This window comes from Emys orbicularis, chromosome 5 (genome assembly GCF_028017835.1).
Source record: "Emys orbicularis isolate rEmyOrb1 chromosome 5, rEmyOrb1.hap1, whole genome shotgun sequence".
NCBI lineage: Eukaryota > Metazoa > Chordata > Testudines > Emydidae > Emys > Emys orbicularis.
Genome location: NC_088687.1, coordinates 126,228,667 through 126,246,557, shown reverse-complemented (window position 1 = coordinate 126,246,557; position 17,891 = coordinate 126,228,667). Strand labels below are relative to the sequence as shown.

Sequence of the window (17,891 nt, the reverse complement as noted above, 5' to 3'; positions counted from 1 at the left end):
TTCAAGGTTATAATTCAAAGAATTTAGCAACCTGCTTGAAAAATATGACCATTCTGCACAGTGTGGTCATGTAGCTTCTGGGCGTACATCCAGGCTCTCGTCAGACACAAGATGAGTGTTTGTTTGTTTTGTCCCAGACTCTCCTAGCATCAGGCAAGGTGCTCTTGGCTGAGGTATGTGGCTACAGCACAAACTTGCAGAAGAGATTAGGAGAATCCAGAATTTGACTGTCTTTAGGAAATGCTACAGAACCGTCCTCTTCAGAAAGATCTTTCGTAGGTGACACTCACAACACTGACACCCCCTTTCACTCATTAAACCCCAACCAGCCAATCAGCCCGACAAGCAAAAAAGGAACTAAAATCTAAACATATCAAAAACCATAACTCTACCTCACGCACAGTCCTTACCCTAAAAAGGGAGATGTGCCAGAGACTCCACAAAGTCCACTTGGGACTTCACTATTGATATCAATATTATGTAGAATGGGCTGAGATACTATGGTGATGGACAGCCGGATAAAACCCTTAGTTAGATTAGACAGCATTTAAATTGATGCAGGTATATCCTGTAATACCTCCATAATGTCATGTTTGATGATGTGTGATGTGGACAATATTGGAACATGGGCACTGGCAGCACTTGTCTATGACTTTAGGACTCTTCACAAACAGATATTTAGGACACAATTCTTTGGCATGTGGGGGAAGCTTTTTTGGCCACAGAAAGCTCCCTCACCACAGGGGGAACCTTAAATGGCAAAGAGCTGCCATAGTGGCGCTTGAAATCCCCTTCTCAGGCAACAGACTAGGCGGCATGGCCATGGAAAAAGGTGACTAGCTGGCCCCTAGATCTGGTAATCTCCAACTGCTCTAATTTATGAGGTGAACTGGACTAGCACTAAGAACGTGTGTGTGTAAAGTTATGCTCCCTTCCCTCTCCCAAACCCCATACCTTAGAAAAAGGGGTTTTCAGAATGAAATTGCTGTTAAAGATGACTGAGGTTGCTGGGCAAAGTGTCACTGACTCGCCTGAGTCAATGGGTGTCTCATGAAGTGAGCTCACCTAATTTTCAATAGTCCAACCAATGGCTAACTCAGGTTGACCTGCCAGGACCTTACACTCACACATAGTAAATAAAAATGCCTCTCCATTATGGTACCTAAACACAAAATGTGGTCAGCAATAGGCCCTGACCTGGCCTGGCTTCTTGGGTTGTGGTAGAGGCCAGTCTGTTGGTCCATTCCCTGGCTCCACCCAGGAACTGCCTTTTAGAAGCAGCCAGCCCTTTATATTTGGCTTGCTGGGCCCTGATTGGCTGCAACCTGCTCCCAGCCCTTCTAGCCCTGGGAGGGATGCAGCAAGTGGTGGGGACCTCCGGAGATGGGGGCTGGAGTGGAGGAAAGGAGGGACTCACCTGGCAGCAGCAGGCGGTGAGGGCCTGAGGAAGAGGCAGAGCACAGGTGCGGCCACTACGGCCCAGGTGTCTGGCAGCGGGGCAGCGGTGGCTGTGCCAGGGCAGGCTTAGCCTTCCCTGCCCTATTATACTCACCCCCCATGGGAAAAGACCCCGCGTTTTCAATGAAACCCAGAAATAATTTGGGAAATATAAATAAAGCCATTACATAATGTACAAAACAGTGGAGAAAAAATTACAGCTTTAAAATCCCATCAAGATGCCTCTGTTACTCTAAACAGCCGTGAACTCTTGGACATCTGAGTAGTCCCATTGACTTCAATGGAACTACACCTCTATCCCGATATAAAGCTACCCAATATAACACGAATTTGGATATAACGCGGTAAAGCAGTGCTCTGGGGGGGCGGGGCTGCGCACTGCAATGGATCAAAGCAAGTTCAATATAACGCGGTTTCACCTATAACGCGGTAAGATTTTTTGGCTCCCGAGGACAGCGTTATATCGGGGTAGAGGTGTACACATGGCTGTGTTTGCAGGATTGGGCTGAAGGGCCTGATCCAAAGCCCACTGCAATCAAAGGAGATCTTCCATTGTAATCACACTGGGGCAGACACTAACTTCTATATATTTGTACAGCACCTAGCACACTTTGGGTTGCTATGAACCAATTATTTATTATTAATTATGTAGATAGTAAGATCTTTGAGGGCAGGAACTGTCTTTTTGTTCAGTGTTTGTATGATGCCTAGCCCAACTGGGTCTTCGTCTACGGCTAGGGCACCTAAGAGCTACAATAATACAATTAATGATAACAAATTATGAATAACAATAGGCAGTAGGAGACCTCTCTTTACTTATAATGATGGACTCATCGAGTGGTAAAATTCTACAGATCATTGTCAGGTGTATGATAGTACACAGCGACAAATCTTCCAATTAAACTGTAAAAGCTACATTGTGCTTTCCTGTGCTCATGTGAATTTTGAAGACAGAATCTGACCCTAATTGAGCCCTGTGGAACTCTCACACAGCTTTTTATAGACCATATGCCTCAAAGACTAATCTACAACACTGTGGAAGACTGACGTGTTCAGGTGGCAAAACACTGGAATGCACGACAATATTCTTACAATCACTCGGTTCATCAGTCCTACTGTTTGTGACTGTTTCGGGTGCCATTCTGAGCAATTTTGAAATTATTAGCAGTCTAAATAATATTGTTTTGCACAGGAATTCACAGTGTAAGGCTCTGGCGTAAAGAAATAGTGAGGCAAATTAAAGTTAATTCTCTCAAATGTTTTAGCTGAATGATTTTATTTTCTTAGTGATGACGAGGAGCACTACAATTGAGTTGATTCAAGTAAGGGCAAGAAACAAAGGTGTAGGTCTTTTGAACAGTCACAGCCACGTGAGTTTGGTCACATCATCTCCCCGCCCCATTCCACTCTATACGCTTTCAAATTCGCCATTAAACTGGCAAAGTGATTTCTAAAGCAACCCAGGCCTGCAGCAGCAGCTAAGATTGGACTGCAAGTTACAAATGAGGTGTAGTGGCAGAGCTGTGTAGGAAACCACACAAGTCTCTCATTTTCATGGGCAGTAAATTCACTCACAGATTTAAAAAAAACCCCAAACCACAGCTCTGCTTTTCACAGTTTATAAATATTCACAGCCCCATTCAGGCATGGGAACTGTTTTTAATTTTGAAAACTGAATTAAAAAAACATGACCTGCTGGCCCTTTATAGTCTGAAGAGTAAAAGCAAACATGGTGATGCTTCTGTAACAAGGGAATTAAGCCTGGTGATGACAGAGTATTATTACTCTTACTGCTGCAGTGTTGACTGCTTTTTATTATAATAGTTCCCCAGATTAATGCATTTTATCTGCAACACATGGGGAATATACAAACTGACAGAGCTGTAATCATTTCTTTTGGAAGCACAGGGTTGGATGAATGGGGACAAGTGTAAATAAAATCACTAGGAAAAGATAAAGCTGGCTCCGGATCAGACTTAAATAAGAGCATGCCAAAACATCAAATGAAAGATAGGAGCTCTCTAGATTAAAAATAATACCCTATGTAAAAATGATGCTTTATGAAGTAAAATCAGAATGTCTGCTGTTATGCATATTTTTTGCTTGAAATAAAATGCTGTTTGTGAAGGTAGGACAAGGTGGGCGAGGTAATATCTTTTATTCGACCAACTTTTGTTGGTGAGAGAGACATGCTTTCGAACTTACATAGAGCTCTTTTTCAGGTTTGTGAGGGTGTGCATTTTGTATAACACTTATTATTTGTTTGTATAACACTAACATTCCACTAGGACGGGGTGGGCAAACTATGGCCCTTGGGCTGGATCCGGCCTGCCAGCCGTTTTAAGCCGGCCCTTGAGCTCCCGTTGGGGAGCGGGGTCTCGGGCTTGCCCCGCTCCAACTGGGTGCAGGGTTGGGAGCTGCTGCTTGCGGAAGCAGCTGCATGGCCCCGCTCCGGCACTCCAGCCAGGTAACAGGGTCGGGGGCCGCTCCACGCAACTCCCAAAAGCCACAGCATGGTCCCTGTCCAGCGCTTCAGCCAGGGAGCAGGGTCGGGGGTTGCTCCATGCGGCTCCAGGAAGCTGCAGCATGGCCTCCCTCTGACTCCTATGCGCTCCAATGGCCCTGCTCCAGTGGCCCACTCTGGCACTCCAATGGGAGCTGCAGGGGCGGAGCCTGTGGACGGGGCAGTGTGCAGAGCTGCCTGGCCACACCTCTGCATAGGAGCCGTAGAAGGGACATGCTGCTGCTTCCGGGAGCCCCTTGAGGTAAGTGCCGCCCCGAGCCTGCACCCCTGCCCCAGCCCTGATCCCCCTCCCGCCCTCCAACCCCCTTGATCCCAGCCTTGAGTACCCTCCTGCACCCCAAACCCCTCATCCCCAGAGCCTATACCCCCAGCCAGAGCACTCACCCCCCGCACCCTACTTCCCCGTCCCAGCCCAGAGCCCCCTCTCGCACCCTGAACTCCTCATTTTCTGGCCCCATCCCGGAGCCCGCACCCCCAACCAGAGCCCTCACCCCCTCCAGCACCCCAACCCCAATTTTGAGTATTCATGGCCCGCCATACAATTTCTATTCCCAGATGTGGCCCTCGGGCCAAAAAGTTTGCCCACTAAGACAAAGGCCTAGCTCCAAAGAACCCACAATCTAACAAGCCATCATACAGAACAAGGTGGGAAGGGGATATGATATCAGCAGTGAGATTCAAGGGTGAAGTAAAGCACGTCTTCCTACTTCCATAATTGCATGTGCGTACATAGACATATCTTTTCCAGTAGACTGAGAAAAGCTAGTCACAGAACAATTTCACTGTAGGCAGAAGGTTTGCTAGAACGGAAACACCCTTTGCTCATTACAAGACAATGAAACAACTGTGCACTTTCAATCCACAGCACTATAACCTAGAGTTGCCCTTTTTGTGAGTAGGTGAGGCTAAGTGTAGTCATTGTGCCAGTGGGGTCAAAAATATTAGTAAACTGTGATGCAAGATTGCTTTGAGTGGAAAAAAAATTTGCTTCCCACACTCATCTTCATACTATCATATATTGTCATCTTGAATTGCATCAAAATATAATGCTACGGTAATCTGCCACTGGCTACAATACAATATGATAAAGCATCAAAATATCATCTGGTCCTATCGATCCATCTGCATGCTGCAATGCTATTTCATCATATTGTGTCAAAATATAGTGATGCAATGTCACATGATTCATGGGCCTTTGCCATGCCATGGATAATCCCAGAAAATTATGCCGACCTACTAAGTGGTTGCTGATTTAGAAATCCACGGATAGAGTATTGGATAGAGTGATGGGCTTGCGGCATGTGCACCACTGCCCTCTACTGGATGGAATTAGAACGTCTCAACTGCGTGTAATAAACCTGTTCCTACAAAGAATTAATGGAGATTTTCCATTAGCACAAGTGATAGGGGCCTGTACTTTCGCATCAGGAACCAGCTGGGATTTATCCTTCTGTTATAAAAAGTTTAGAAAGTCAGTGTTGGAAGCACAGTGATAAGTAGGAAGACCCAGATCCATAAAGGAACTTAGGCACCTGAATCCCAATTTTAGGCTTCACTGCCATCCACAAAATTCCTTCTCGGCTGCCACCTAACCCTGTAGGTGCCTAAACTTATTCAGCACCTAAATTCCTCCCTCTGGGCATGTGCACTGATGCCTCATATGCTCAGACACCTATATCCTGCCTAAGCCCCAGTGTGAGCCACAAACGGGAAAATAGGTGTTTTCCTGCCTATCCAGTAGGCAGCCTCTGAGCACCCCTACAGGATCAGGTCCCATTCAAAATCTGGCAAAGGGAAGAGGTGGCACTGGTGCCCACCTTATAACTGTGAAGATGCTGTAATAAAAAGTAACTATTGAAATGATTTGCTATTGTGTATTTAACAGTTTAAAATAATGCTTCATTTAAAAAAAAAAATGTTTGTTTTGTATTATACAATGTATTTGCAGAAGGCTCCTAGTAGTGTGTTTGAGATTTTGACTGCATTTTCACTGGAAGACTCTACCTGTGTAAGCTCCAAAGGGTCAGACGTCAAGTTAATAAATATATATTTCTGGAAAACAAGCCCTATATTTAAAGGTGTAACAAATCCACGACAGCTCTGATGAGGTTAAAAGCTGTCATCATCCACTGGATGTTTGATGGGCCATATTTGCGATGCGTGTGGTGGGTTTTAGCTCCCATATCCCAAACTCATCACTGTGCTTTGCACTAATTGGAAGACTCAGTAGAGGTCAAAACCTGCATGCACCGTGGAGACTGAACTACATTGAAATGAGATGCATTCAAATCATGTTCACTGCATGGGGGTTCCACTCTGGTGAAAAACACTGCTGCAGCTCAGCTACCTCAGACTTCACATCTAGAAATTGCAGTGCCATTAGAACCACCTGTATTAGGTGCACAGCTGGGAAACGACACTGCACCTAATAAAGTAGCTACACTGTATTATACACAGAACTGTCCTGACATACCCTCTGCCTGTGCAATGGACTCTTGGAGGGCTGCCTAAGGATTCTACCCCTTTAAAAGCCCCTGTATCCAACAATCACGTGGTGCTGTTAGACTCCTCCACCCCTGCTCCTTCTTTGCGGCTCTGTAGTCCCCAGACAAGGGTGGCAACGTTGGTCAACCGGGCTAACGGCTGCGAAGAAAACTACAAATCCCATCGAACGCTGCGAAGCGAGATGACATAACCGACCGCTCTCGACTGGGCAGCGCAATGCGCGTCGGGAGTTGTAGTTCCATCCCCTCCTGCTGATAGGATGCGGTGCCGAAGTGGCAGCAGATTACGACTGCATTTCCCGGTGTGCTGCGCGGCGCGGGTTCCCGTCAGCGCAAGGGGGAGCCCCCCGACGTAAAGGGGGATCACTTTCCCCTTGTGTCCGCCATATTGGACGGTAACTCTGGTCAGCGGCGCTGGGGCCAAGGGAGTCCCCGTTACAGTGACAGTTCGTGCGCCCCTGCTCCTCGGTGCCCGGGGCGGCCTGTGCCCCGGCCTTACCCGCTCCCCCTTCCGGGCGCTGACGGCGGCTCCGACCTCCTCGCTGCCCCCTCCCTGCCCGGGTGTCAGACACGATGAGTCCGGCCGACGCCAAGCGAGGAGCCAAGCGCAGAAAGAACAAGCGGGGCGGCGGCCTCGGCAGTACCGGCGGCCCCGGACCCAGCGGCGGCGGCGGCGGGGCGGGAGGCCTGAGCAAGAGCGGGGCCGCCTCGGCATCGGCCGCCCTGCGGGCTCCAGCCCAGGCGGTGGCTGCCACGCCGAGCGTGGTGGGCGGCCTGCTGACAGCGCCGGCAACGGCCACCGGCAACGGAGCCCTGAGCGGCGGCGCTGGAGGGGCCGGGGCGGGACATGGCGAGGTGAGGGGGGGCGCTTCGGGGGGAGGCCTGGCCGCACCCACCCCCTCTCCGGGAGCAGGGGCCGCCGCCCCTGGGTGGGGAGCCTCTAGCGGGGTTCGCTCTGTGGCCGCAGTGACAGGCATCCCGCTGCAGCGGAGCCCCGCGCACGCCAGCGGGAGGAGGGATGGGGGAGTTGGGCAGTCATCCACGGTGACGGGGAGAACCCTCTTTGGCCGGTTCGCAGCCCCCCAGCAGCAGGGAGCCCCGGGGTGTTGCCTGCCCCCCACCCTGGCAGCGAGGATGCAGGGCTGGACACTGTCCTTTCCCCCCACCCCACAGGGCAGGGCGCTGCAGCCTGATCCCTGGAACGTCCTGGTGGGGAAGCTCGGGGAGTAGTTTGAGCACACGGCTTCCCATGCCAGGCATCCCATCTTTCTGCGTCCCCAGGGCTTGTGCTGAAGCTTGTGGGAGGAGGAGCGAGAGAAGAGGTTTGAGGCGTTGCCACCTAGGGCACGTTATCTCCTTAAAGTGAAGTTCCCTTTTCTCCGAAAATATTTTCATTGAAAAGTTGCATGTTCGTTGTTAGTGGGATTGCAGGCTTGCATATTGAGCTGCTGAAACAATTTGGGCATGTTTGCTCAGTTTTACTAGTTTCACTTTAGTGAAGTTTATTGTAAGCATATTATATTGTGCAATGACACCTGTCTTAGGTGACTGACCAAGGGTCAAGCAAAAATCAGTTAAATTATTGATTTTTTGAGAGAGAGAGATTCTGTTGTCATAACTAACAAGACAGGAACAGAGGGAGGTTGACTTTTTTTCTTTTTCATTAAAGGTTGAACAGATTTTTGTTGAAAAGTGCACTAAGGTTAGATTAGGTGCCCCACTTACGGGGGGGGGGGGTTGTCTATTGGCAGTGTCCTTATTTGCAGGTTTCAGTATATATCTCATTTGGCACCTTCATCTTCCTTCTCCATAAGGAAATTGTCAGACACATGGAGGAAGAAAGAAGAAATGGTTTCTGTGGTGTGAGAGGGATCCAAAGTACTTAATGATGTAACCAACTGGATTTTAGTTTTGTGTGTGGTCTTATCTCCTGTTTGTTTTGCTAGGGCAATGAGAATTCATCAATGAAAAATATAAACTTATTTTCTTTAAAACCACAGCAACCTTGCCCTCCTTCCTCAAAACCCCCCACCCAGCATCAGCTTGCAACTTAGCTTCATAGCTGTCATAACTATCATGCTAATGCAGTATTTATGTCAAACATAATTTCCATTTGGAACAATAGGCGCTAACATAACTTGTGAATATCTACTTGTGAATTTTACTGCTACATTGAGAGGATGCCATCAAACTCTATTGTTATCCTAGAAAATAGCTAGTGAGAGGCTGAAGTTCAATTTAAAAATCGGTATAACACTTTAATAGAATGCAGGTGCTTCAGGGTCAGTGTCTGTCTACTAGGGCTGGTCCAGACTAAGCCCCCAGTTCGAACTAAGATACGCAACTTCAGCTACGTGAATAACTGAAGTCGAAGTATCTTAGTTCGAACTTAAAGGTACTTACCGCGGGTCCACACGCGGCAGGCAGGCTCCCCCGTTGACTCCGCCTACTCCTCTCGCTGACCAGGATTACCGGCGTCAACGGCGAGCACTTCCAGGATTGATTTATCGCGTCTAAACAAGATGCGATAAATCGATCCCAGAAGATCGATTGCTTGCCGCCAAACCAGCGGGTAAGTATAGACATACCCCTACAGTGCCTCGCTCAATGGAGCCCCAATGTTGGCTGGTCCCTAGGCACTGTGGTAATACATGTGATTGGTAATGCCCGTGGAAAATGGAGCAACATGGTAGAGTGAAGTAATTCAACCAATGAAGGGGTTTACTGTCCCTGATAACTTGGATTGTCTATAGATTGTGCATCTGCGATATGCAGAGTCCAGAACAATATTTTGCAAGTGGCTTTCTTAAGATCATAACTGACTAAGAGATCTCTTGCAAAAGCTCATCCCAGGAGGAAAGAATGGGTTGGCCATCCTTCCACTTAAGGGCTGCCTTTAGATTTTAGACTTGATAGTTGTCATTTATATGTCTCACTTTTAAGATAGACCACAATCTCTTTGAAATTGTACAGAATTAAAACTTTAAATAATTGTGAAAACACTTTCACATGTTACTGTATGCCCTCATTCGTAGTAGAGAACTTAAAATAATTTGTATGCCCTTAAATGAGAGAGTACTGTATTATACAAGTCATTATTTTGTAAGTCAGTTCCACATATGACAAATTTATTTTACTACTTTTGCTTGTACTTTTAAATATACTCACAGGTTATCAACTGTTGCAATGTTTTCACAACATTTGATGAACAGTATGTTACTAATGATTCTGCAAGCTGGTTGGCAAATATCAATTGGACCAACTAGTTAAGTTGGAAGTAAACTCATGAGACTGGATTTATATATACAAGGTAGCAAACATTACAATTGGTTTATGAGAGCAAGCAGATAATCTGCTATGCCATGTTACTGAAAGCCACGTATAGTTAATACTACATTTGAACACTGATAGATTTATATTGGCTCACTTGCCTCTTGTCATATACACTGATATTTTTCTTGACACGTTAAATATTTTTTTTATTGTGGTGATGCAACAAAATAACCAATACTTTGTCATTTAATGCCATAGTTGTTTCAAGCATATAAGCTAAGGTAACTTGACATTTTCTAAATGTTGCCCTTGCTCCAGAATGTAATACTCGAAATCAGGGGTAGGCAACCTATGGCACGTGTGCCGAAGGCGGAACACGAGCTGATTTTCAGTGGCACTCACACTGCCTGGGTCCTGGCCACCCGTCCGGGGGGCTCTGCATTTTAATTTAATTTTAAATGAAGCTTCTTAAACATTTTAAAAACCTTATTTACTTTACATACAACAATAGTTTAGTTATATATTATAGACTTATAGAAAGAGACCTTCTAAAACCGTTAAAATGTATTACTGACACGCGAAAACTTAAATTAGAGTGAATAAATGAAGACTTGGCACACCACTTCTGAAAGGTTGCCGACCCCTGCTCTAAATAGTTAACCACTCTGAAACTAAAGATTACAGGACCAAGACAAGATTTGTGATCTTCATTCACTGGGGTGATGACTTACCATGAGTTGCTTTCCTTCGCCGCATAACCCAGAAGCTCTGTATACCTTTCATGAATGACCTGTACAAATCAGGTGCATTATTTATGTTGGCTGCGTGAAAAGAAAATGCCATGCAAGTATCTCTACGGTCGTAACCAGATTTGCATTACTTTCATCTTGTACAAAATGTTGCTGAGTGTCTGTGAGGTGGTATGAAAAATCAAAAGCCACTGTTCTAATTTACAAACTTTAATGGCTTCTGATCTCTCAGAATGTATATTATAAAATCCTGTTACTGCTGACTGCTTAGCTGGGACTGCACCCCAGAATATAATGTAGTCAAGTTGCTAGCCCACTAATGCTGCTCTGTGACAGTTGTGTGCCCCTCATATTAGGTTCTCCATTGTTGGAAAGACTATGGCGAACCCTCCCATTAGATTTCTATTAGTGTAAACTCCCTTTAGAATACATGATTAGATTTAACCTACACTTTAGAAAATTACTATTTTTTTTTTTTTTAAGGAATGGCAGCTTGTATCCTGCATATTTGTTATGTGCAAATCAGTTGCTAATTATCTGGTGATATATTGATAAAAGATGTTTTATAAGCAAAGTTGGATTGTTTTAAAATACATCCAATTTTATATTTCCAATTAAAAAGCCCTTTTCTTAATTTTCAAATTCTAGCTAGGATTTTCATAGCTAGCTAATGAACATCATAATTAAATTGAGATTTTTATGGTTCTTAGCCTAAGATTCTCATTTCCGTTTAGTTTCTGCATTAAATATATGCTAAATCTTGTCCTGTGATACAAGCAAGCAATTCTTCTAAAAAAAATCATATGGGAAGTTACTCTTTTGGCCCTATTTACATACTTGAAAACATCAGAATTCCTGTCTTCTAAACAATATTCTGCAAGTGTTCTGCAGAAACTAAAGATTCTTCGCTTGGTGTTCCTCTAGTAAGGAAACTTGTTGGTGACACTAGTTTAACTGGAATTGGAAGCTACACAATTTACGCTTGCGGGGTAGGATCATAAGACTTTACATATATCTTTGTAATGATAAAATATGGCTACTGGGAATAGTGTTGTGGGATGGAGAATAAAGTGTCACATTAAAATAGAATAATTTTTGATCTGAAGTTTGAGCGCATAGACCAGGCATTTTTAAATTTAATATTTCATTTATTATGTGAAAAGAAAAGTGAGCGTTTTTAAAAATGTGATTATACTGTGTTCTGTGATGAAATATTAAGATTTGGATTAATGGTTGGAATTTTGATTGAATCTGGGGATATATTTGGAGTTGCTTTTTATGGGTCTCTGCACAATACAGGATTCTGTGGTGAGGAAACAAGTTGTAAAGTTGGCTTTGTGTGATAGCTTGCCTAGGTAGCTGGGTGTGAAGAACTGTTTGTCTATGACTGACCTGTTCCAGTAGACCTTACTACAGGTCTGAGTGAATTTGTGTGCTTTAACTAGAATGAACAATTTAGTAAGCCAAAGAGGGGAGAAATTGCTATTCTGCACATCTTAGAAATATTGTCTGTAGCTATTGTGTACTAATATGATCAATTTTTGTACAATTAAGAACCTTCTGACACAGACAAACTTAAAATATTTTACCAAAACTCTGTTAGATGTACTCCTTTTACTTTCTCTCATTATCAAAGGTATTGATGGATCCTTCTCTAGAATAGGCTGGCTCTTCTGGTTTGATTAATTCAGCAACTGCAGTCCAGTGCCCATGACTTGGTTACTTTCATGGTAGTAATATTGCATGCATTGGATTGTGGCATTACTGAATGATTTAAACAGGCAGAGGAAACTGATTACAGAGGAGGCAGTTTTTATTCTTATTGAAATTTAATTTCAGCTAGCACTTTTCCTTTTGTTCTGTCACTTTTTTTCTTTTCTTTTTTGTGTAAGGGTATATATTATTTTTGATCAACTTTATCCAGTGTAAAGTAGACACTTTCCTATTAAAACATATAAGTATATTGGGTACTGAGACACTTCTGTAGCAGTTCACTTGTGCACTTAACTGCAGGCTCTACTTTTTTATTTTGTTATTTAAATGCAGGACTGTCCCTGCTCTAAAGATCTTACAGTCTGATAATAGTAAATACATTAAACAGAATGGAATCATTAGGATGGGTTTTTATAGCTTACATTGTTAAATAGACTTGTGACGTTAGAAACAAAATCCACTGTAGTGTAAATTATTTTTAACTCTTCCGATCACTTGAAATTTCAAAACAAGCTTAATGTCCCCTTTTATACTGACATAAGAATGGCCATACTGGGTCAGACCAAAGGTCCGTCTAGCCCAGTATCCTATCTTCCAACAGTGGCCAATGCCAGGTGCCCCAGAGGGAATGAACAGAACAGGTAATCATCAAGTGATCCATTCCCTGTCAGTCATTCCCAGCTTCTGGCAAAAGTAGCTTTCGCTTTATTTGTTCCCTGGGCTAATTGAGGTTCCCTTCTATCTGATAAATCTGAGACATGGGAAGAGTGTATGTATGTATACATGACATTGATGGATATCAAATCCAGATCTGTTGGCTGCATTTTTTCTCACTATACATGTGTTAATGTGAGCAGATATCAAGAGTAATCAGACTTGAACTGCTACATTAAACATACAAACTGCTTGTCTAGAACAAATATTAATACAATTGAAGTTTCACATGCATCAGATTCTGGCTTAGATATACCATCAAATGTTTCATATAACTAAGGTATCCTATGGCTTGAAATATGCGGTCAGAAGGAACATTTGTTTTGCCTTGTTGGACAACAAAATTTTGAGAAAGCTACAATTAGATTTTTAATTTCTCTACCTTCAAATATACAATGCAGCTGCCCCCAAAACTCCATTGTTTGCAAAAAACTTAAATCCTGTTGTAGGTCACTACATAACGATTAGATTCAAATTCACATGGAAAAAATGGTTTCTGAAAAATGAATGGGTGCAGATAGAGAGCAAGGTAAGGTATTATCCAAATCTCAGTCTAATTACAGTATAAACTAATAAGGTTGAATTTTGAACCTTTATTTTGTGTTTGTGCATTAACAAAGTAAAAAAAACAAACACACTTTTACCTTTCCTTTGGTAACTTGGGGGAGGAATTGGGCCCCCTTATCTTTCTAATCTACAGGTAGAAGCAACTCATAGCAGTTTAAAAAGAAAATTTTGGGTCCCTAAGGCAAGGGTTCTCAAACTTCATTGCACCGCGACCCCCTTCTGACAACAAAAATTACTACATGACCCCAGAAGTGGACCGAAGCCTGAGCCCAGCTGCCCCGGAAGAGAGGGCCAAAGCTCAAGGGCTCAGCCCCAGGCAGGGGGGCCTGCAACCTGAGCCCTGCCACCCGGATCTGAAGCCTTTGGCCCTGGGTACTGGGACTTGGGCTTTGGCCTCGGGCCCCAGCAAGTCTAATGCCAGCCCTGGCGACCCACAGTTTGTGAACTGCTGCCCTAAGGTATCTGTGATTAGAGAAACTTCCTGACAATAAAGATCCATTGAAGTCATGCTTTCAAGGAGTTGGGGAGATGATTGGGGGCACAGACCTGTTGAGGTTGTACAGGGTTTCCTAGATGTGTTCTGTGATATTCTAGGAAGGATCTTTATGGAACCAGGGAATCCATGGATTTTTGATTTTTAGTTCAGCTCCTCATTCCATGGTAAAGGGGATCAAACCTTCACCTTTGATAGAAGGTGAGGAGACTCTGCTTTTTCTTCCTTTTAAGGTGCCCTTTGCTGGGTTTATTGCAGTAAGGGGCAGTCTAGCCTCTGATTACCAAAATCTGTGAAGAAATATTCTATCTGGAATATTCCTAGAATAGTTGATTTATGAGGGTGCTGGTGTCCGCTTCCTGTAGTATCATAGTCCAAAAGTTGGTAAGCTGGGACCTGATATTTCCAGTGCCTTTTTTTTTAATTTTATTTTATTTAGAAGGGGAACTGCCAAAATTCCAATGCTGTGTTCTTACATGACAAGACAGCAATAAAATAAGTATACCACTATTTCTTTTTCTGGCCTGATTATTACTAAAATTCATACTGAAAACTCCCAGATCAATTATTTGATATTAGACTGTTGCCTTATATTCAGCACGTGGCTGTGTTAAAATATGTAAGTGGGGGAATTTTTCTGCTATTGTGGGGAACTTTCCTGGCTTCTGTACTACCCCAGTGGAATTGGATAGTGAAAGGATCCGACTCCTTGCCCCAACTCCCTGTACCCGGATGCCTTGAGGACTCCTCTTCCACTTTGTAACACTGATAAGACTGGACCCAGGATTCCTGGGAGGCTTAAACCGCAGTCTCGTCGTGGTAATTTAGGACAGGATAGCACAGTGGTTTTCAACTTCTTTTTTCATTTGCTGATCCCTCAAACATTTTGAATGGCGGTGCAGACTTTGGAAATACCACTATGGGCCCCTACCGTAGAAGACTGAAAACTGACTGAACAGAATTCAGCTATAAATGTTGCATGTGCTCGGCCCAGCATTTGATGCAGTGTGAGAAAGGGCACTAAACTGTGGTGGTAATGACAACACTTCCAGGTTTTGACCTGAAAGTGGGGGTATTCACATACTTTTGAATAATCAGAAAAACAGGGTCTGAAACTTTATTTTCATAGTCACCTTTCACAGACCCCTTAGACATAGTCTGCAGACCCCCAGGATTGAAAACCACTGGGCTAGTATGTCCCCACTCTGGGATACTCTCTCCACAGTGGCCACTTCCCTGCCCCATTGATCACTACATTAAGTTTAAACCAGATACAATTTATTAAACAGCAACTGTAAGAAAAATAAGGGAAAAATGGAAAAGGTTAAAGGAACATGGAATCCTGCCCTATGGGTGTAGAGAGCACCATAAGCAGTAGTCTCTGTGACTTAAGAAAAGTTCACAGTTTATTCCTCACATGTCCCAGGCCCTGGCTGTGCTGCAGTGATACTGTGGGTCAGACACCTGCTCTGGTCAGGGCCAGATTAATCTTTTGTGGGCCCCAGTGCCTGGACTGTGGCCCCGCCCCTGCTCAGCCTCTTCCCCCACAATGCCCTGCCTGCCTCTCGCTACTCCTTGCCCCCTCTCCCCCATGCGAGTGGCAGACAGGGCCTCGGGGGGAAGAGGCTGAGTGGGGGCAGGGCCACAGTCTAGGCAGCAGAGCCCCTTTTGAGTGTGGTCCCAGTGCCATTGTAAACCCAGTACTGGCTCTGGTGGTGGCCGCATGCCTTCAGGCTCCAGGTGGCAGGACCCTTCTCCCCAGTATTGGCCCTCCTGTCAGTTTCATGTCCCCTCCTCTAGCCCAGCCTGCAAGGCCCTCATGTCTGGCAACGTCTCCCTCTGCTTGGCCCTCTCTCATTAGGGCCCCACCTCGCTCCCTCCTGCCACTCACTGTGCCCGACTCCAGTGTTACTTGTGGCACAGCTGGCATCTGCTCCCCAGCTCTGGCCCTGCAGCTCCCTGCTGTTGCTCAACCTGGCTCACCATCGGAGCTACTGATCTGTGCTGCTCCAGCTCCCCAGCTCTGCCTCCTCTGGCTCAGTGCTACTATTGCTGCTTTGCCCCCAGCTCAGCTCTGGCTGCTGAACTCTCCTTAGCTCTGCTCTACTTTGCCACTGGCAGTCCCAGCTCACGTCGGGGATGGGTCCCGGGCTCAACTCCCTCGGCCTGCCGGCCTGCCAGTCTTGCTGACTTGGAGCATTGGCCTCTTCCCATTGACCCTGGGCACTGTCAGTCTCAGGTTCCTGATTTCTCTTCAGTCCTTCCCCTTTCTCATGGTATTGGGAGAGGGCCAACCAAAAAAGAACACACTAAGTTTCAGTACGGGGCCAACAGTCCTGTTACATATATATTTGACCAATATACTAATTCTGAGTTCTAATCGATTAAATATTTAGAGCAAATGAGATAGATAACATTCAAAAAACATTTGTAGTCATTACTGATGCAAATATTACTTTAGACTGACAACTAATTTAGGGACCAATTTTTTTTTTTAAAACACTAGTGTTCTGTACTGAATTGGGCCTGATTATAGTGTTGAAACTGCCCATTCTGTTACATTTCAGTCTTTTTAATGAGGTAGAAACATGAACTTTTTAGCCATTTCTCTAAAAGCTATCTTTGGAATTAATCAAATTAGAAAAATATATTTACTCAAACACTGTTTTATGTTACTGGAGATTGTGCCTATTTAGTTTCTACCCACTTACTCAAAAAGTGTATTCATGGCATCTTTCTAAGACATGTAGCATGCATTTGTTTTTTAAAAGTGGAGAATGATAATTCTGGGTCCACTTTAAAACTAAAATTCCATTGATACTATCTATCTTTTTAAAATTTTGAAATAAAAGGAGTCTGCTAACTTAGTTCACTCCTTGTAAAAGCCTACAATTTTACTCTGTATTTTTCTGAAGCAAAGTTATAATAGTACAGTCATGGACACTTCCATGAAATCTCGCTGTTGCTAAAATCCTTTTCCTGAAGCCAGTGAAATAAGATGGGGAGGGATTATAGATAAAGAGGTAACATGGAGTATGATTAAACTTCAAGAATATTGTGCAATATTCTGCACAATAGAGGTCCTTCAATATATATAATGACCCATTGAACTGAGCTGTGATAGCTTTGTAAAACAGCTAATTTTAAAGTACTTCAGAATAGTAAATAAAAAAGAAAACAGACATTTGTTAATTCTATTCACTCAACGTACGAAATTCATAATATTTCAGAATTGAGATCTTTGTTCTTCATTACATTTCAGATCCCTTAGGAGGGAAAGAAGGAGCAGTACTCATCTAAATTATTGAAATGTTAAATAAATAACTTGTTGCTTGTGTCATAGTGTGTCAGTTTTGTTCACTTTCATTTTTAGAATCGATAACCATTATTTTTCACTGGAGGTTAGTACTGAAATTCATATTCTTCTAAGAAGTGTACCTGATCTATTCATTACAAGTACTTTAAGCTGATTTATTTGAACAGCTCTTGTCTAGAGAAAGTGAAATTTTATCTTTTCCCGCTAGATTAATGAGATCTAATGCCTGGAACAGCAGAAGCTAGAGAAAGTCACCGTAGAAATAAGTCTCTTTTAAATTAAAAAAAAAAAAAAAAGTGCAGATAATGACCATTAGTATAAAGTTTTCCTCGGTCATCACTTCTGCAGAATCTAAGTTGCTTACTGTTTTTATTTTTAGTTACACACACACACACACACACACACACACACACACACACACACACACACACACACACTCTGTAGCATGGGATGTTAAGATTAAATCTATTATATATACATTTGATATATATTAAATATACATACCCTTAATACTGTATGATTGCTAAATGTGACCAGAATGTAAATGGATCCAATCGTGGTCTGCCCAAGTTTGCAGACA

The 17,891-nt window shown here is 43.8% G+C and overlaps 1 protein-coding gene across 1 annotated transcript in view; it reads left to right on the top strand.

The window, feature by feature from the left end:
* Positions 1-7,059: 7,059 nt before the first annotated feature.
* FAM193A (family with sequence similarity 193 member A) overlaps positions 7,060-17,891 on the top strand; it is a 97,245-nt gene continuing 86,413 nt past the window's right edge. The window contains exon 1 of the mRNA XM_065404727.1: positions 7,060-7,341. Coding sequence (XP_065260799.1) covers positions 7,060-7,341 — 282 coding nt within the window. The remainder of the gene's footprint in view (positions 7,342-17,891) is intronic.